At 42.1% G+C, this 21,120-nt stretch overlaps 1 protein-coding gene across 3 annotated transcripts in view; it reads right to left on the bottom strand.

The window, feature by feature from the left end:
* Positions 1-21,120, bottom strand: part of acsf2 (acyl-CoA synthetase family member 2) — a 196,811-nt gene that overhangs the window by 2,826 nt on the left and 172,865 nt on the right. For all 3 annotated transcript variants that reach the window (XM_043714578.2, XM_043714576.2, XM_043714579.2), the window contains exons 12-16: positions 12,736-12,843; positions 9,440-9,591; positions 7,981-8,122; positions 3,563-3,673; positions 2,067-2,135 (exon numbers count right to left, since the gene is read on the bottom strand). In XM_043714578.2, the coding sequence (XP_043570513.2) occupies positions 2,067-2,135; positions 3,563-3,673; positions 7,981-8,122; positions 9,440-9,591; positions 12,736-12,843 (582 nt within the window). The remainder of the gene's footprint in view (positions 1-2,066; positions 2,136-3,562; positions 3,674-7,980; positions 8,123-9,439; positions 9,592-12,735; positions 12,844-21,120) is intronic.

Below are 21,120 nucleotides of genomic sequence, written 5' to 3'. Positions count from 1 at the left end.
AAAACAGGATCTGGACCAGATGGGCCAATGGGCTGAGAAGTGGCAGATGGAGTTTAATTCAGATAAATGCGAGGTGCTGCATTTTGGGAAAGCAAATCTTAGCAGGACGTATACACTTAATAGTAAGGTCCTAGGGAGTGTTGCTGAACAAAGAGACCTTGGAGTGCAGGTTCATAGCTCCTTGAAAGTGGAATCGCAGGTAGATAGGATAGTGAAGAAGACGTTTGGTATGCTTTCCTTTATTGGTCAGGGTATTGAGTACAGGAGTTGGAAGGTCATGTTGCAGCTGTACAGGACATTGGTATAGGACACTGTTGGAATATTGTGTGCAATTCTGGTCTCCTTCCTATCGGAAAGATGTTGTGAAACTTGAAAGGGTTCAGAAAAGATTTACAAGGATGTTGCCAGGGTTGGAGGATCTGAGCTACAGGGAGAGGCTGAACAGGCTGGGGCTGTTTTCCCTGGAGTGTCGGAGGCTGAAGGGTGACCTTATAGAGGTTTACAAAATTATGAGGGGCATGGATAGGATAAATAGGCAAAGTCTTTCCCTGGGGTCGGGAAGTCCAGAACGAGAGGGCATAGGTTTAGGGGCGAGAGGGGAAATATATAAAAGAGACCTAAGGGGCAATGTTTTCACATAGAGGGTAGTACGTGTATAGAATGAGCTTCCAGAGGAAGTGGTGGAGGCTGGTACAATTACAACATTTAAGAGGCATTTGGATGTGTATATGAATTGGAAGGTTTAGAGGGTTATGGGCCGGGTGCTGGCAGGTGGGTCTACATTGGGTTGGGATATCTGGTCGGCATGCTCAGGTTGGACCGAAGGGTCTGTTTCCATGCTGTACATCTCTATGACTCTAAGAATGGGATAGTGGTTTGGATTTTCAGCACTGGTTCTGTCGGAATGGGATAATGGGTTGGGTTTTCAATGCTGGGTCTCCCAGAGTGGGACAGTGTTGGTTTGTGAGCACTGGGTCTCTTGGAGTGGGACAGTGGGTTGGGTGTTCAGCACTGGATCTCTCGAAATGGGAGAATGGGTTGAGTTTAGAGCACTGGGTCTCTGAATGGGACAATGGGTTGGGTTTAGAGCACTGGGTCTCACGGAGTGGGAGAATGGGTTGGGTGTTCAGCACTGGATCTCTCGGAATGGGAGAATGGGTTGAGTTGAGAGCACTGGGTCTCTTGGAGTGGGATAGTGGGTTGGGTTTAGAGCACTGGGTCTCACGGAGTGGGACAATATGTTGGGCTTTGATTGCTAGGTCTCTGAATGGGACAATGTGTTGGGTTTTGAGCCCTGGGTCTCTCGGAGCGGGACAGTGGGTTGGGTTTTGAGCACTGCATACATCAAGGTTTTTTTTAAAATGTGAATTCTTGCTGAGGGGGTGGTTTGGTCTACAACAAAGGGAACCAGTGATCACTAGGTTGTATGCTGAAACCAATTGTAAGACCCACCTTGGTGAAGATCAGTAAATTCAGTTGAGTTTATCAAACTTGGGCCAGTTCAGCTACTCACGATCTGAGCTTTTATAAATATCCTTCTGTTCTACTCTGCTTCTGCGAAAGGTCAAAATGCAAATTTGATATATGAGGTTCTACAGCTATGTCCTGGGCTGATTTCCCATTCCTGTCCTTGAGGAGTGCCTTCTCTTGTGGTCCCAGCAGTTTGAAGCATGCAACCAACCTCCTTAAAATACAAACTAAGGAAGTGTACTCACACCGCTTAGACTCAGTACCCCACTGAATGTGAATTCAGGTTTCAGTGACCATTGTCCAGTGTCCACCCAGAAGGCAGTGCAGACCCTTCACCTTCTACTTCTTAGACGAGAATACTATCTCTGAGCCAAAAGCTCACTCAATAATAAATGCAATACCCATCAGTTCCACCCATTAGCACATCATGGAATCCAATTACAGCATTAGTCTTGGAACCCCACATTGATTGTAGGCGTTGGAGCACATGTGAATGTTCTCTAAGTCCAGATGGTGTTGCAGAAATACTTTTACTTTACTTTTTCAGCTTTCAGAAATGAATATTGTCTTTCCAGGTTTACTGCTACTGTACGTACCTTCCCAGTGGGAGTCCGAGGGAAATCATTGACAAACACCATGTACCGTGGGATCTTGAAATGGGAGATCTGTCAGGAATACAGAAATTGGATAGTTTCAAAATGCTGCTTCATTTTTCCTCTCCCATATCCCTCGAATCGAAATGATGGAGTGATGGTGGACTACGAAGAAAACCTTCCTGTCTTTCTCAGCCTATTTTATTCATTCCCATCCCAAGGCACTAAGTTCCATCGTATTCACTCCTGTCTTGGCATTCAGCACAATCAGTGTCACCAACATGTGGCCACAATCCCTCAACACCAAGTCCCTGTTCTACCTTTGGTGGGTCAACACAGACCACTTAGAGTAGCAACATGACCCCATCTTAAAGAATCGAATGTGATCTCAAGCCATGCTGAACTTTTCTGAAGAGGTGATTTCTAATATTACCATGATCCAGCTATTTTTCAAATTTGAAAGATCACATGATAAATTTCCCTGCGACATATATCCACCTCCTACCTTACTGATTTGGAACATCATTGAGGGAATCTTGAATTCAGAACAATCTTGTTTCCCTACATTCTAATTTCAATGGCCAAATATAATTGGTAGAAGTTAATGTTCCTGACCTGGGTAACGCCTACCAATTGCAGAATGATGGGAAACTTGCAAACCTTCTGTTGAGAAGGCTTGACTGTATTCATATAGAAACATAGAAGATAACAGCAGGAGTTGGCCACTCAATTCCTCGAGCCTGCAGTGCCATTCAGATGGTTGATCATTGAGTTCAATATATAATGCCACCTTTTCCCCATTTTTGTTGGTTCCTTTAGCCACAAGAACTACATCCAACCCTTTCCTAAAACAGATAATGTTTTGGCCTCAACCACCTTCTGTGCCAGTGAATTCCACAGGCCCACCATTCTCTGATGACTGGCATCTCTTGTGGGTGTGAATTCCATTGCTGGCATCACAAATTGTAGAAAATAACCTGGAGTGGTAGGCTGCTGGGACTTCACTAGGAATCATCGCTGGAACCTTGACTTCAATTATTTGAAAATATGTTTGGAGTCACAGCCAATGGGGATCACAGGAGTGGGTGAGGGGGTTACATTCAATACTGACTTCCCTGTCACCCTAGCCCCTTCAGTACCTTAGTAGGCAGCCTGCTAACCTTGCAGTTTTCTGGGCATCTTGTGGGAACCACAGGAAAGCCATGTGACTCCCATTTATGCCATTACCAAGTCTAAATGACATCCGGCCATCGGAGGACAGGTTTCCTCATCGAAGCCTCTTCTTGCCTCTGACTCAATCAGAAGAAAGATTCCCCTCTGCAAGGACATTTCTCAGCAAAATGGGCTGAATTAATTTTTCAGCACCTTGACCTACAATGCTTACCCTCTCTGACTAACATCATGTATTCTAATGACTCTCTATATCCATTGTGAAGAGGACTGTATGTTGTTAATATTATTGCTGACCACATTTAAGTATGATCTACAAAAGCATGTACCTGTCCTTTACAGTACGTTTTAATCTCCTCAGCTGTACATTCCATTCCGTCGTTCACTTTCACACAGGCACAGAGCTCTTCACCCATCTTGTAATCATACACTCCTACCACCTGCCAACAAAAAATGGAGTTAGCTCCCATCAAACAGACACAACCACACCCCCTACCCACCATCTGCACACTGCATCCTGTCATAGACTTACCACTGAGCTAGAATAATTCTTCAAATGTAAGGAGATTTTCTTTTAGCTATATATCACAACCTCTACAATAAACAGGGAGATGGTGAACTTAGATTTAGGGAATTAACCTGAGTGGTTAGAAAGAGAATCAGTGGAAAATATTTTAGTTGTAACAATCATAACTCAGTTCAATTTAAAGAAGTTATGAAAAAAGATAAATATCAAAACATTTCAAATGTTTAATTTGGGGAAAGGACAATTTAACTAACCTGAGATATTACTGAACAAAAATGGACTTGAAACAGCTATTTGAAGGTGAATCAGTGTCAGAGTATTCGAAGGCATTCAGAACAGTTTGTTCCTACTAGGAGAATGAATCTGGTCACAGACATAGACTACGTGTAAATGTCCTGATTTTCCTGAAGAAGGGCTTATGCCCGAAACGTCGATTCTCCTGTTCCTTGGATGCTGCCTGACCTGCTGCGCTTTTCCAGCAACACATTTTCAGCTCTGATCTCCAGCATCTGCAGTCCTCACTTTCTCCTACGTGTAAATATCAAAGAGTTTGGAGTAGGATAAGGCAAAAAGAAAGGATATGTTGAAAAATGTGGTGCTGGAAAAACACAGCAGGTCAGGCAGCATCCGAGGAGCAGGAGAATAGGAGAGCTTCTTCAGGTAGGCATCCTTGCAAGAGGATTCGCAGTAGGTACGTTTCGGGCATAAGCCCTTCTTCAGGAATCCTGCAGATGCTGGAGCACCAGAATTGAAAAATGTGGTGCTGGATCAGAGCAGATACAACACAGGTCCCTTTTATACACTCTACGTAACATAGTCCAGTTCTCCAGAGAGCTATTTTTACAGCATACTAAACCCAAGTAATTTGATAAGTGAAAATTTTAAGAATTTAAAAAGTTAATCTTTTTCTAAAATGTAGTTAGGATTTCGATTCAGATTGTAACATAACAATAACAAATGACATGAACATGCAACAGAGTTGTTACTTGTAATTCACGCACTATTTGGGAATTTCTGTCAAAATATACTGCAGAGGATAGAGAGTAAGCCAGAAGTTATGGCACAGGTTGGTCACAACAATAAAAAGAGAACATGTGCTGAGTTTCCTTGATCAGATTTTCAGGAGGTAAGGATGCGGTTTAAAAAGTAAGCCTTCAAACCCTGAGGAAAAGTCCAGTTAAAAACAACACTTGGAAATGAACGTACTGGTCACACTGGACCTTCATTTTGAGGCAGAGAAGACAAGATGGATGGCTATTTGTCATTCATCAATTTTACTGGCTTTTCCTTCACCACATACAAAACAGAGTAGAGAAAGAAAATAGGAAAGATCAACCCATGGCTTGAAACATGATGTAGGAGGGAAGGTTTCAGCTTCTGGGACCAGTTCTGAGGCAAGAGGCAACTATCTAAAGTGATAGAATCATAGAGATGTAAGGGAAACAGACTCTTCAGTCCAACTCGTCCATGCTGACCAGCTATCCCAACCGACTCTAGTCTCATTTACCAACACATGGCCCATATCCCTCTAAACCTTTCCTATTCATATACCCATCCAGATGCCTTTTAAATGCTGCAATTGTATCAGCCTCCACCACTTCCTCTGGCAGCTCATTCCATACATGCACCACCCTCTGCATGAAAACGTCCCTTAGGTCCCTTTTAAATTTTTCCCCTCTCACCCTAAACCTATGCCCTATAGTTCTGGACTCCCCCACCCCAGAGAAAAGACTTTATCTATTTATCCTATCAATGCCCCTCATGATTTTAGAAACCTCTATAAAGTCACTCCTCAGCCTTCAATGCTCCAGGGAAAACAGCCACTCTGTTCAGCCTCTCTTTATAGCTCAAATCCTCCAATCCTGGCAACATCCTTGGAAATCTTTTCTGAACCCCTTCAAGTTTCACAACAGCCTTCCGATATGAGGGAGACCAGAATCACATGCAATATTCCATAAGTGGTTTAACTAATGCCCTGTACAGCTGCAACATGACCTCCCAACTCCTATACTCAGTGCTCTGACCAATAAAGGGAAGCTTACCAAATGCCTTCTTCACTACCCTATCTACCTGTGACTCCACTTTCAAGGAACTATGAACCTGCACTCCAAGGTGTTTTTGATCAGCAACACTCATAGAGTCATAGAGATGTACAGCATGGAAACAGACCCTTCGGTCCAACCTGTCCATGCTGAACAGATATCCCAACCCAAACTAGTCCCACCTGTCAGCACCCAGCCCATATCCCTCCAAACCCTTCCTATTCATATACCCAACAAATTGCCTCTTAAATGTTGCAATTGTACCAGCCTCCACCACTTCCTCTGGCAGCTCATTCCATAAACGTACTACCCTCTGCATGAAAAAGTTGCCTCTTAGGTCTCTTTTATATTTTTCCCCTCTCACCCTAAACCTATGCCCTCTAATTCTGGACTCCCCGACCCCAGGGAAACGACTTTGTCTATTTATCCTATCCATGCCCCTCATAATTTTGTAAACCTCTATAAGGTCACCCCTCAGCCTCCGACGCTCCAGGGAAAACAGCCCAAGCCTGTTCAGCCTCTCTCTGTAGCTCAGATCCTCCAACCCTGGCAACATCCTTTAACTCCCCAGGTCCTTCCAATTAAGTGTATAAGTCCTGCTCTGATTTGAAAAGGATAAGCTGCTCCTCAAAAGGATGAGGACTGATATCCTCATTGGTGTGTTTTGGGAGAATTTAAACTTAATTTGCAGGGGAACAGACATCAACACATACAAGCAGAAAAGAAAAATTAAGGTACATAAAGTAAGAGTACTGAATACTATTCGAGAAGAAAGTCACATCATATTAGATAGCAACAGATTAAGAACGACTTCAAGGAAATCAAAGGCTTGAGTACAACACACATATGGAAATACAGAAAGTTTGGTAAATATATCTGGTGAGTTAAAATAATTGATGTGATTGACGCAGCAGCAATATGAAAAATATGGCTTACAAAATTACGACAAAGGGGCACTTAATGTACAAGAATATAAACTACTCATAGATATTGCAAAGGGAGAAAGGGTGGGGGGTGGGGGGTGTGGTAACAGTACTGATTAATCAAGATATTTTAGTGTAGGAAAGTAAGGACGTCCTTGAAGGGTGAGGACAAAATTTATATAGTTAGACTGATCGGCAAAGAAAAACAAGTTGATCAGCAAAATGAACAGTGGCATGGGGTAAACCTTTATACACAGGGAGTGATTAAGATTTGAATGCGCTGCCTAAGATTGTGATAGAGGCAAGTTAAATTGTAGTTTCAAAAGAGAATTGGATGATTATGTGAAGAGAGAAAGAATTGCAGAGCACTGGGGAAAGGATGTGGAAATGTCACTAATTGGATTGCTCTTGCAAAGAGCTGGTACAGTCATAATAGGCTGAATGGCCTCTTTCTGTGCTGCAACAATTCTATGATTCCATAGATTGTGTGATTTCTCCCCATAAATTAAATTTGAGAGTTCAGCTATCATTCAAGGGTCAAGACGTCCTTCCTGCAGCCCAGCATTGTGTGCAAGAATCCAGCTAGGTGTAAAGAAGGGTTTTGTATGGTTGAAGCGTAATTTCCTAATGCCTTTTAACCTAGTCCTCTAAGTATAGATTTAGTATTTCATCAACTTTTTAAATCATCAATTGTTCCTATTAATGGCATTTTCATGATCTATGTATCTTGCCCATCGCCACTTCCACACCCCAAATTATTTGTTTTTCCACTGTTTCTAGTCTTTCACCATTTATTAAATATGCCTTTTCTCTACTTATGATTCAATCTAGGCAGTCTACAGTGTTGCCTATCTTTGAATAATTGGAAAATTTGGAAATGTGAACTTTCAAAATAATTGTTCATGTCAATGATGAAGATAAATAACTGAGACACCAGCACAGATCTTTGTGGAATTCTAACAGTCACAAGCTGCCTATGAGAGTACCTCCTCATTCTCCCTACCACCTCTCCTGACAGTTAGGCAATTTTCTGATCAGGTTAATAGTTAACTTTCAATTCTGCAAGCTTCAACTTTAGTTAATAGCCTTTATGAGGAGTCTTATTCATTGCCTTCTAGAAGTCTAAATGAATGACATCAATTGACATTCCCCTCAGTCACCTCTTCAGAAAATGTGAAGAGGTCAGGTGTGACCTACCTTTTACCAACCCACTCGAGCTGGTTCCATTAGTATAAACTGTAGTTTAAATCACTTACCTGGACTTCATGTATTTTTGGATGTGTGTGCAGAAATGCTTCCACTTCTGCTGGATAAATGTTCTCTCCTCCACGGATAACTATATCTTTACATCGGCCAACAATCCGACAGTAACCATAAGCATCGAGTTTGGCAATATCACTGAAAGTGCAGGACCAAGTAATTAACACTGCATTTCTGCAAATTTTACATGAAATCATCAGCAGTCAAAACTAGAGTTTAATTGCAAGCTCTCTGTGGAGCAATGAAATACAGGAGACCGGAGGCTATTGGCCTTCTCTTGGTAAATGTATGTCTCAGTCACATGGAATATGATGTCTCAGCTTTGCATCTCAGTCAGGCTTCAGTTAAGGTTCTAAGCCACGCGAGTGTACTAATTCTGTAATTGACTTCAGTACCCCAAAGGCACATCCCAATAGAAATATTCAGTGTAGAAGAGATCCTTTGGTCTACTGAGTCTGCACCAACGCACGAGAAGCACTTGACTTTCAACCTAATCCCATTTGCCAGCATTGAATGTTATGATGTGCCCAGTACTCATCCAGGTACTTTCAAAAACATATGAGGCAACTCGCCTCTACCACCTTCTCAGGCAGCACATTCCAGAATGGCACCACCCTCTGGCTGAAAAGATTTTTCCTCACATTCCCCCTAAACTTCCTGTCCCTCACCTTGAACTCATGTCCCCTCGTGGCTGACCCTTTAACTAAGGAGAGCAACTGCTCTTTATCCACTCTGTTCACACTCCTCAAAATCTTGTACACTTTAATCAAATCGCCCCACCCATCTCATCTGCTCCAAGGAAAACAACCCAAGCCTATTCAACCTTTCCTTATCTCTTAAAGTTTCTATCCCAAGCAGCATTCTGGTGAAACTCCTCTGCATCCCCTCCAATGCCATCACATCCTTCCTGTAATGTGGTGATGAGAACCACACATAGTACTCTAACTGTGGTCTCACCAGAGTTCTATACAACTCCAACATGATTTCCCTGCTTTTGTAATCTATGCCTCGAATGATATAGGAGCTGTCCCATTTGCCCTTTTCACCACTTTACTAATACGAGATCAATGTCTTCATTAAGGAAGGAGGGCAGAGGGAAATAACAATAACAAAATGAATGGATAGCCAAAGATCAACAAGTATTTGGCACCAAGTTACAGACTGGACTCTAAATGAGAGGCTTGAATAATGTCATAAATGTCAGTGTTTCAATCACTGGAACTCACAATAATGTTGAGAAAGTACATGCTAAAGTTTACTTTATTAAAAAGAAAAAGACTGCGCACGGATTTGCTCACTGTTCCCCATCCCATAGTTGCAAGTACATTTGTAAAAATGTAGGTTCTCACTTAGTCTGTAGCTTGATTGACTCAGTAATGTTGCATGTTGACTGATGTTTTATTTGGTCATCCAATTCCCTAAAAACATACCACAAGCCAGGGAAAGTTGACTCACCCTGTTTTGAACCAGCCTTCTGGGGTGATACATTCCCTTGTCTTTTCTGGTTCATCCCAGTATCCCAACATAACAGTGTATCCCCGGATCCACAGCTCCCCTGCTGTGTTCAAGGGAAGAACTTCCTCACTTTGAAGATGCACAACCTTGGCCTGTAACACACATTAAAATGCCATGAGATAGGGCCAGAGGAGCAGTATGTTGCAGTCATGCTCAAATGAATCACTCTGTTTGCCCATGTTCTAAATGCAAAACATTTACTTCAAATACAGTATTGGCTAATTCTTGAGGTGCCAAACCTCCAGGATTTGGACAGGACACTTCAGAAATTGAGGACTAATCTCACAGACACAGCTGTGAACAATTCAAGAAGAAAATCAAAAAGATATTTGAAAAAAAGACATTTATTTTCTTGTTTTGGAATACTTTTGGCTTAGTAGCTACTAAAAAAATTGAATTTGGAGCAAATGTGTTTGATTGGGACAGTTTGCTTTCTTATTGGCCTGGGAAGGCAGAATCTGTGGAGTTTGCATTATGATCCTATATCAGCTCTCCAAGTTTTGTTACAGTCCTAGAGGAGATCCCAAAATTTGTTCCAATAAGGTTAAAGACTGTTAACCTTTTTTTGTTTAAGTCAGCAAAATTTGAACACCCAGTTGCTAATTAAGAGAATAAATCCACAAGATTCCTCTGTTGTAAGCAAACAGAAGAAATTTTAATATACACAGGTTAATAAAGCAAACAGTCAATATTACCTATCACACTCACACATCAAGAATAAACAAAAGGTAAATATGAAGTAGCAGGCAAACTTTGCCTGTACATATTAGAAAACTGCTTATCAAATAGTTGACACAAACAAAACAATCAAAAACAACTTTGACTACCCACTCAGACATCAGTCAATGCTAAGTGCAAAAAAAATCACTGATGCTTCTGTCTTCCTCGTGAAGGATTTCAGCTCCCTCCACTGAGGACATAACTTCTGATTTCCCTCCAAAATTTCTGTAACTAAGACTCAATGGCTGTTCATCTCCCAGTTTCTCAATCTCTTCCACTGAATTCACAGGGCTGTTGGGAGAAAGTGAGGACTGCAGATGCTGGAGATCAGAGTTCAGAGTGTGGTCCTGATGAGTGGCTTATGCCCGAAACATTGATTTGCCTGGTCCTCAGATGCTGCCTGCTGTGTCTTTCCAGCACTACACTCTTGACCCACATGGGCGTTGTCTAACATTTAAACATTGGCAAATCCAGCTGCTTTGAGCATCACTCTGAAATGGTTTGGATCTCCAGCTGACAGTAATGTTTACTCCACCTAAATTTCTTAACCAAAAAGGCATAATGGATAATGTGACATACAATCATAATCTAATCTAGATCTCTTTCAAATCTAATTCAGGATCCAGCCTTCTTTGACCTTCTTTTCAAGCTGAACTGACATACTATGTACAGTATCCTTCTGTGATGGGCAGGTAAAGTTTCAGCATCTAAACACAGAATGACTCCTGGTTCATAGTCACACTGCTGCTAAGAACTGCTTCTGAGTTTTTTCAAGCTCCAGTCTCCCTAGCTGCATTGAACAAATACTTCTCCAGGGGTTCCATGACCCCAAACCTCAGTGGTATGGAGCTAATGGCAACATTTTAGTTGCGATGGTGCCAACTCTTCTTTTGGCTCTCCCCACCAACCCATCCCCACTCACTGACCACTGAACTGGCCTATTGTACACCCCTGTTCTGAGTCAGAATCAAGTGTATTCTATGCCTTAAACATTACAACCTCTAGTTAAACCAATTATCATTTCTACAGGCACAAAATCAGTTTCTCAAAACACACAGAGACAAAAGAATCCTCCAAAATATAGATTTCCTTACAGTTGGCATGCTGGATGACTGATGACTGATTTATGGGATGGCATATTGAGTACAAGAGTTGGCAGGTCATGTTACAATTGTATAAGACTTTGGCTTGGCTACGTTTGGAATACTGCGTACAGTTCTTGTCGCCACATTACCAAAAGGATGTGGATACTTTGGACAGGGTGCAGAGGAGGTTTACCAGGATTTTGCCTGGCATGGAGGGTGCTAGCTATGAGGAGAGGTAGAGTAGATTAGGATTATTTTCATTGGAAAAAGGAGGTTGAGGGGAGACCTGTTTGAGGCCTACAAAATCATGAGAGCTGTAGATAGGGTGGATAGCAAGAAACTTTTTCCCAGAGTGTGGAACTCAATTACTAGGGGTCATGAGTTCAAAGTGAGAGGAGAAAAGTTTAGGGGAGATATGTGTGGAAATTTCTTCACACAGAGGGTTGTGTATGCCTGGAATGCATTGCCAGCGGAGGTGTAGGGGTGGGAACAATAGCATCATTTAAGATGTATCTAGACAGATACATGAATGGGCAGGGAGCAAAGGGATACAGATCCTTAGAAAATAGGCTGCAGGTTTAGATAGAGGATATGGATCGGCGCAGGCTTGGAAGACTGAAGGGCCTGTTCCTGTGCTGTAATGTTCTTTGTTCTTTGTTCTGGGTAGTTGTAGGAGGAATGTCATATTACCAAATCTATCCAAGCTGAGTTGGCAAATGTAATCATTAGCACTAGCCTTTGAAACTTCTGCAAGCAGTTGGTCATTTAGTGAGAAATAATGTTTGACACAGGGTGGACAGCAACTAGACAAGCCAGAAAGACTCTGCTTTATAGAACATCTGGCATAACATGATATCCTAGCTCGGTGAGTTATGGCTAGCAGTAACTGTGACACTGGTTCAGAACTGAACTCAATTTCTGAGTAGTGAGAGAGTCAGGTGTGTGATTCACTTGCAACCAAGAGCTACAGAAACGGATGTCATCCAGACTGTGAGCCAGTTTTCAGGTGTAATACAAAACCAGTCAGGGCGGGAAGAAACAGAGAGAGAGAGGATGATCAGCGATAGGGAGATATACAGAGAGAAAGCAATAAAAGGCTCGGAGAGAAGTGTGAAATGGAAAAGGAGAGAAAGACGGAAGGATTAAGAAAAGGGAAGTGAAGGGAACAGAAACAGAGGAATGTGATAAAAAGTGCAAAAAGAGGGAAAGATTAAAAGTAAGAGAGAATGAGAAGGAAGAGATCAAGAGTAAAAAGAGGTGAAAGAAAGAATAAAAACACAAATAAGCAGTAGAAGGAGAGAAGGTGAGGAGGGAGAAACGAGATAAAGGATGAGAATAGAGAGGGAAACAGTGAGAAGGAAGAAGTGAAGCTATGCCAACCTTATACAGCTATACAGTTCATCAGCAAAAAATAACCTGCCACCTCCTTACCTCGATGTGAGGGGCAACATATCCAACTGTTTCTAGTTTCCGTGTTATTTCATCCATTGGGAATCCTTGAAATGTGACTGGGCTGTTCTCTGTCATTCCATATGCCCCCTGGTAAAAAGAAAGTCACTATTATTCAGAGTTCAGCAGAATCATTATTCTATTTATGAAACTGTAAGGAATGATAGCGATAGTAACTGGTAGGGGTGGGAAGGAGGGTGTGTGTGACACTATTGACTGAAGAATGGCATGCTGGAACAGTGATTAGCACTGCTGCCTCTCAGCACCAGGCACCTGGGTTCAGTTCCAGCTTCAGGCAACTGTCTATGTGGAGTTTGCATATTCCCCCCATATCTGTGTGGGTTTCCTCTCGGTGGTCCAGTTTCTTCACAATCCAAAAAATGTGCAGATTAGGTGGATTGGCCATGCTAAATTGCCCATAGTTTGTAGACCAGGTGGATTAACCATGGGAAATACCGGATTACAGGGATAGGGTAGGGGGGTTGAGTCTGGCTGTGATGCTCTTCAGAGGTGTAGTGTGGACTTAATAGGCCAAGTGGTCTGCTTCCATACTGTAGGGATTCAATAAGATAATACAGTTCTAAATACAGAGAACACTAGATGGTTTTAAGATGAAATCAATTTGGTTTATTAGGATGCTTTCACAGAGCTTCAAATAAGAATAATGAACAAATTTGCCAGCAAATTTCAAATGTGTCTAACAAAGGCACAACAACAAGAACAAAAGAATTGAGCTTCCTAGTATAGACTTTTAATAAGACATAGTGTCAAGAGTACAGGAGGATTTGAAGTTAGGTCTTGCAGCTAAAACACATTTCTCTGAATTTTCCCTCAGGGTATTATTAGTTCAGTCCTTTTTCTTAGAGCAGCTGGGTCAGGATCTATCACATTAGTAATGTTCTCATCTCACTTTGTGACACCTCATTTGTCAATTGATCCAACATGTCCCATCATGTACGCTTGACTGAGAGCTGGGACCAATAACAGCATGAACTCAAAGGTTTACTTTGGCAAGTGAATCGAACTTTAGGCTTTGCTTGATTGACATCCATAAAAGATTAAAATATTTATCTTTCTGTGATCTCTATATTCAATGTGTCAATGTTTATTTAGACAAGACAAGAGGTGTGAAATGTTTTGAAATGTTTAAAAACACTATATCAATACTTTGATGGTAGGTCTGATTGATATTTTAATGGGGTTGCAGGAAGAGCAATCTTTTCTTTCAAAGAACATACCTTTCTCGGCTGGACCACTGTTGCCATTGTTATTGTATGGTCCATTGGTTTTATACATAGTGGATACACTGGCCTTTTACCAGCACTTAACCTGGTCATCAAGAACTGTCAATGTGACATTGGTCACCTCACTTTCTCTGCTTCCCCCTCACCTATTGCGATTTATCTCCCCCTGAACTAACCGCACTCCGTGAACTCAGATCCAACCCTGCTGACAAGGGTGATGCAACATGCTGTCGTCTGATGTATTATGCTCTACATTGTGGAGGCTGAGCACCAGATCTCAGACATCTCTTCTTATCTCCCCCTGGACCATTACCCATCATGGAAAACCAGGCTACTGTGTCCGCAATAGTGACTAATCTAATTTCATCAGGTGATCTCCCAGTAACTGTCTCCAAATTTATAGTCTCCCAAATATCTCTGGCTCCTCCCTTCTCTTTCTTGACATCTCTGTTTCCATTTCTGAGGATAGTCTGGCCACTAATATCCACACTGGTCACTCTTCTACCTCTCTCAACATCTCCCCAAGCTACCTTCCCCCTGCAATTGCAGAAGGGAAAACACCTGTCCATTTATTTCCTCCCTTCTTATCTATTCATTGTTTACAATGTGGTCTGCTCTACATAAAGTCATAGAGTCATATAGCACAGAAACAGAACGGTCCAACTCTTCTGCACTGACTAGACATCCCAATCTGACTTTGCCCCATTTGCCAGTACTTGGCCCATATCTCTCTAAGCCCTTCCTATTCTTACACCCATCCAGATGCCTCTGATTGGGCGTCCGCTTTTCAGGACACCTACATTCTTTCCACAAAAACCTGGAGCTTCCAGTTTCTTGCCATGTCTACACACTATTGTGTTCCCTGGCCAACAGCAGGCTTCTCCAGTCCTCCAGCAAAGCTCAGTGCAAGCTAGAAGAACAACCTCATTTTCCGCATGAGAAACCTGCAGCCTTCTGGACTCAATATCGAGTTTAATAATTTTAGGGCCTGAGTACCTTCTCCCATGTTCTTACCCGAACCCCCTCACACCAGGCCTTGTCATTGCATGGGCTGTTACCACATATGACCCATTGTCAGCCACTAACAGTCCCCATTATCAGTATTCATTCTTGCAAATTGACTTTTGTCCATCCCTTTGTCTACCCAACTGTTTCTATCTCTTTTTGGGCTCCATTGTTTACTTTTTCCCCATCCCCCACCCTTTCTTTACCATATACTGTACACCAACCTTCTCCGAGCTAAAATCAGTTCTGAAGAAGGGTCACTGGACCTGACCTGTTACCTCTGCTTTTTCTACACAGATGCTGTCAGAACTGCTGATTTTTTTTTTCTGTTATTGGTCCCAATTTTCTTTCCTCCACTGTTGTTCACTTTGTCCTCAGCTGTCTGGGCCCTAAACTCTGGAATTCTCTTTAAACCTTTTACCTCTCAACTGTCTCCTGCTTTGACATGTTCCTTACAAATTAATTCTTTGGCCAGAGTTTGGTCATCTATCCTAATATCTCTCTATGTTGCTCAGTCTCCAATTTTGCTTGATAACGTGCCCCATGAAATCTCTGGTTGATATATTACATCTATATGTATAAATAAAAGTTGTTGTTGAGAGTTGTTTCCAACTCTGGTCTCCCTGCTATAGGAATAATATTATTAAGCTGTACAGTGTTGAGAAGAGTTTTACCAGGATGTTGCCAGGAATGAAGGGTTTGAATTATAAGGAGAGGCTGCAAAGTCGTAGAGTCATTGACATACACAGCTTTGAAACAGACCCTTCGGTCCAACTCGTCCATGCCAACCAGATATCCCAACCTAATTTAGTCCCATTTGCCAGGAACTGGCCCATATCCTTCTAAACTCTTCCTATTCATATGCTCATCCAGATACCTTTTAAATGTTGTAACTGTACCAGCTTCCATCACTTCCTCTGGCAGCTTATTCCATACACGCATCACTCTTTGGGTGAAAAAGTTGCCCTTTCGGTCCCTTTTATATCTTTCCCCTCTCACCCTAAACCTATGCTCTCTAGTTCTGGACTCTCCAACCCAAGGGAAAAGACCTTCTCTATTTATCCTATCCATGCCCCTCATAATTTTATAAACCTCTATGATGTCACCCCTCAGCCTTTGACCCTCCAGAGAAAACAGCCCCAACCTATTCAGCATCTCCCTATAGCTCAAAACCTCCAACCCTGGCAACATCCTTGTAAATCTTTTCTGAACCCTTTAAAGTTTCACAACATCCTTCCAAAAGGCAGGAGACCAATATTCCAAAGTTGCCTAACCAACGTCATGTACAGCTGCAACATGACCTCCCAACTCCTATATTCAGTGCTCTGACCAATAAAGGAAAGCCTTCTTCACTATCCTATCTACCTGCGACTCCACTTTCAAGGAGCTATGAACCTGCATTCCAAGGTCTCTATGTTTAGCAACACTCCCTAGGACCTTACCATTAAGTGGATAAGTCCTGCTATGATTTGCTTTTCCAAAATGCAGCACCTCACATTTATCTCAATAAAACTCCATCTGCCACTCCTCAGCCCATTGGCCCATCTGATCACGATCCCGTTACACTCTGAAGTAACCTTCTTCACTGTCCACTACACTCCCAATTTTGGTGTCATCCGCAAACTTACTAACTATATCTCCTATGCTCATATCCAAATTATTTCTATAAATGACAAAAAGTAGTGGACCCAGCACCAATCCTTGCAGCACCCACTGGTCACAGGCCTCCAGTCTGAGAAACAACCCTCCACCAACACCCTCTGTCTTCTACCTTCGAGCCAGTTCTGTATCCAAATGGCTAGTTCTCCCTGTATTCAATGAGATCTAACCTTGCTAATCATTCTTCCATGGGGAACCTTGTCGAATGCCTTACTGAAGTTCATATAGATCACGTCCATCGCTCTGCCCTCATCAATCCTCTTTGTTACTTTTTCAGAAGACTCAATCAAGTTGTGAGACATGATTTCCCATGCACAAGCCATGTTGACTATCCCTAATCAGTCCTTACCTTTAATAATACGTATAAATCCTGTCCCTCAGGATTCCCTCCAACAACTTGTCAAACACCGACATCAGGCTCACTGATCTATAGATCCCTAGCTTGTCCTTACCACCTTTCTTAAGTAATGGTACCATGTTAGCCAACCTCCAGTATTCTGGCACCTCCCCTGTGACTATTGATGACACAAATATCGCAGCAAGGGGCCCAGCAATCATTTCCCTAGCTTTCCACAGATTCTAGGCTACACCTGATCAGGTCCTGGGGATTTATCCACCTTAATGCATTTCAAGACATCCAGCATTTCCTCCTCTGTATTATGGACGTTTTTCAAGATGTCACCATCTATTTTCCCACATTCTATATCTTCCATGTCCTTTTTCTACAGTAGAGACCAATGCAAAGTATAGGTAGACAACCCTTTATCCAAAATTCTGAAATCCAAAAAGCTCTGAAATCCGAAGGTTTTTTTGTGATTTTTTTTTTCTCATTAACGAGGTTGTTTGGCTAGCAAACAGTTAGCCCAACTCCACACCCACTCAATGTGTGTCACTCAGACAAGACATTGGAGGGGGGTGGTGTTGGTGTTTGGTCCAGCACTGCTAGGCCTCAATTCTGTCTTAGGGCCTGTTATACTCACAATGTCTGCCCTTCGGTAAGATTTTAAAAATGTCACCACCAAACTGTCACTTATTCTGAAATTTGAAAAATTCTGAATTCCGAAAACCAGCTGGTCCCGAGCATTTCGGATAAAGGTTGTGCACCTGTATTCGTTTGGTATCTCCCCCCATCTCCTGCGGCTCTACATAAAGGCTGCTTTGCTGATCTTGAGGGGCCCTATTCACTCCCTAGTTACCCTTTTGTCCTTAATGTATTAAAACCTTTTGAATTCTCTTTAATCCTACTTGCCAAAGCTATCTCATGTCTCCTTTTCGCCCTCCTGATTTCCCTCTTAAGTATACTCCTATTGCCTTTATACTCTTCAAAGGATTCTCTCGATCTCTCCTGTCTATACCTGACATGTGCTTCCTTCTTTTTCTCAACCAAAACCTCAATTTCTTTTGTCATCCAGCATTCCCTACACCTACTGGCCTTTCCTTTCAGCCTAACAGGAATATACTGTCTCTGGACTCTCATTATCTCATTTCTGAAGGCTTCTCATATTCCAGCCATCCCTTTACCTGCGAACATCTGCCTCCATTCCGCTTTTGAGACTTATTGTCTGATACCGTCAAGATTAGCCTTCCTCCAATTAAGAAATTCAACTGTTAGATCTGGTCTACCCTTTTCCCACACTACTTTAAAACTAATAGAATTATGGTCGCTAGCCTCAAAATGCTCCCCCACTGACACCTCAGTCACCTGCCCTACCTTATTTCCCAAGAGTAGGTCAAATGTTGCATCTTCTCTACTAGGTGCATTCACATGCTGACTCAGAAAATTTCCTTCACAAATCCCTCTTAATCTAAACCCTTAACACTATGGCAGTTCCAGTCTATGTTTGGAAAGTTAAAATCCCCTACCATAATCACCCTATTATTCTTACAGATAACTGAGATCTCCTTACAAATTTGTTTCTCAATTTCCCTCTGACTATTAGGGGGTCTATAATACAATGCAAATAAGGTGACCATCCATTTCGTATTTCTCAGTTCCACCAAAATAACTTCCCTGGATGTATTTCACGGAATATCCTCCCTAAGTACAGCTGTAATACTATGCCTTATCAAAAACACCACTCCGCGTCCTCTCTTGCCTCTCTTTCTACCCTTCCTATAGTTTTCGTACCCTGGAATATTTAGCTCCCAGTCCTGTCCATCCCTGAGCCATGTTTCTGTAATTGCTATGATATCCCATGCCCTGAGTTTCTAACCATGATCTGAGTTCATCTGCCTTTCCTGTTAGGCACTTGCATTGAAATAAATGCAGTTTAATTCATCAGTCTTACCTTGTTCTCTGCTTTGACCCTGCCTGCCCTGACTGTTTGATTTGCTTCTTTTCTCAACTGTACCAGTCTCAGATTGATCCCTTTCCTCACTATCTCCCTGGGTCCCCCACCAACCCCCGGCAACCTTTTAAATCTTCCCAAGCAGCTCCAGCAAATCTCCCTGCCAGTATATTAGTCCCCTTCCAATTCAGGTGCAATACATCCTTCTTGTACAGGTCACTTCTACCCCAGAAGAGATTCCAATGATTCAAAGATGTGAATCCTTCTCCCATATACCTGCTCCTCAGCCATGCATTCATCTGCTCTATCCTCCTATTGCTACCCTCACTAGCCTGTAGTAATCCAGAGTAATCCAGATTTTACTACCCTCGAGGACCTCTTTTTAAAATTCCTGCTTAACTTTCTATATTCTCCCTTCAGAATCTCATCCTTTTCCCTTCTGAAGTCATTGGTTTCCATGTGTACAATGACCTCCTGCTGGTCCCTTTCGTTTTTGAGAACATTCTGCATCCTCTCTGAGACATCCTTGATGCTGGCACCAGGGAGGCAACACACCATTCTGATTTTTCGCTGCTGGCCACAGAAACGTCTGTCTGTGTCTCTGACTAACACAATCAATCGCTTCGAACTCGACGTACCCCTCAATACTTTAGAGCCTGTATTGTTACTAGAAACTTGTCTGTTCGTGCTACGCTCCCCTGAAAGTGCATCACCCCCTACATTTTCCAAAAAAGCATGCTTGTTTGAAGTGGGAGTCACAGAAGACTTCTTTACTACCTACCTACCTCTCCTACCTTTGTTGGAGTTAACCCATCTACCTGACTGTATCTGCGGCTTTTTTCCCTTCCTATAACTGCCATCCATCACACCCCTTAGCTCTTGTAAGTTCCTCATTGCCTCTAAATGTCGCTCTAACTGATCCATTCGATCTGACCGGATTCGCAATTAAAGACATTTATTGCAGATATAATCCTCAGTAACCCGTAAACTCTCTCGAAACTCCCCACATCTGACAAAAAGGGCATATCACTCTGCTAAACATCATTTTGCTCCTTCCAATCTACAGACCCAGAAAATAACACTGTCTTATTGCTCTACAAAACACTGCTCCAGGCTAACTTAATATTTCTGGCTTATATTTTTTAAAAATTTAATCAAGAGACTGATCCCAATAAAAACATATAATCAAGAAAGAAACCATTCTATTGACTATTGTAGATTTACAGTAAGGCTATACTTAAAACCACCCAGTTGTCTGTTTCTGTGCTGCGCCCTCTCCCAAGTTACTCCAAGATCAGTTGTGAATTTTGCTGTTTGTGAATTTTGCTGTTTGTGAATTTTTCCTGGACACACTCCGATATCCAGCGATACCTGAATTCAAACAGCAAAGGCAGTAACTGTGCAGATTCATAGTTGTGTCAGTTAGCAGGGTGGGTTTCTTTTTCTCTCCCCCTTACAGACCATGTGCTTGTTGCCTTTGTCTGTCTTTCTCCCTTTTAAAAGTGCTGTTGTTTTGACTTTTTTTTCTCCAAAATTCCAAAAACAATTGCAACAGCATGTAAAACAGTAATTGCTGCTCCTGGAATTTGAGGAAATCACCTCCAACACCTAAAATACCTCAAACAAGGAGCACCTGTTACAGCTACAAATTTTTCCTGTCCTCCATCTTGGCATTTTTCACCACAGTGTAGGAGGTTGAGAAATAACCGTTGAGAGGTTTATAAAATAATGAGAGGTATAGGTAAGATGAATGGCAAGTGTCTTTCCCTTCAGGTGGGATATTTCAAGACTATGGGGCAGATTTTTAAGTTGAAAGGACCAAAGATTTTTTAAAATGGGGCAGTGTTTTACACACAGTGAATGGTTCATGTGTGGAATAAACTTCCAAAGGAAGTGATGGATTTGGGTACAGTTACAATGTTTAAAAGACATTTGAATATGTACATGATTAAGAAATGTTCGGAGGGATATGGGTCAAGCACAGGCAGGTGGGCCTAGTTTAATTTGGGATTATGGGAGGAAATTCCATAAATAGTACCCGTGCAAAGACAGCCAACAGTGGAGTGATGAAATCTAGACATGCAAGCTGCCAGAACTGTAAGACCATAACAGGTCTCAGGGGGATGGAGGTTTCACAAAGATGGGGACAACGGAGAGATTTTAAAACAAGG

Source organism: Chiloscyllium plagiosum, unplaced genomic scaffold, assembly GCF_037043375.1.
Source record: "Chiloscyllium plagiosum isolate Xiang-an unplaced genomic scaffold, Cpla_swu_hap1 HiC_scaffold_25, whole genome shotgun sequence".
In the NCBI taxonomy this organism is placed as follows: Eukaryota; Metazoa; Chordata; class Chondrichthyes; order Orectolobiformes; family Hemiscylliidae; genus Chiloscyllium; species Chiloscyllium plagiosum.
The sequence above is the reverse complement of the archived record's forward strand: the minus strand, read 5'-3'. Positions and strand labels throughout refer to the sequence as shown.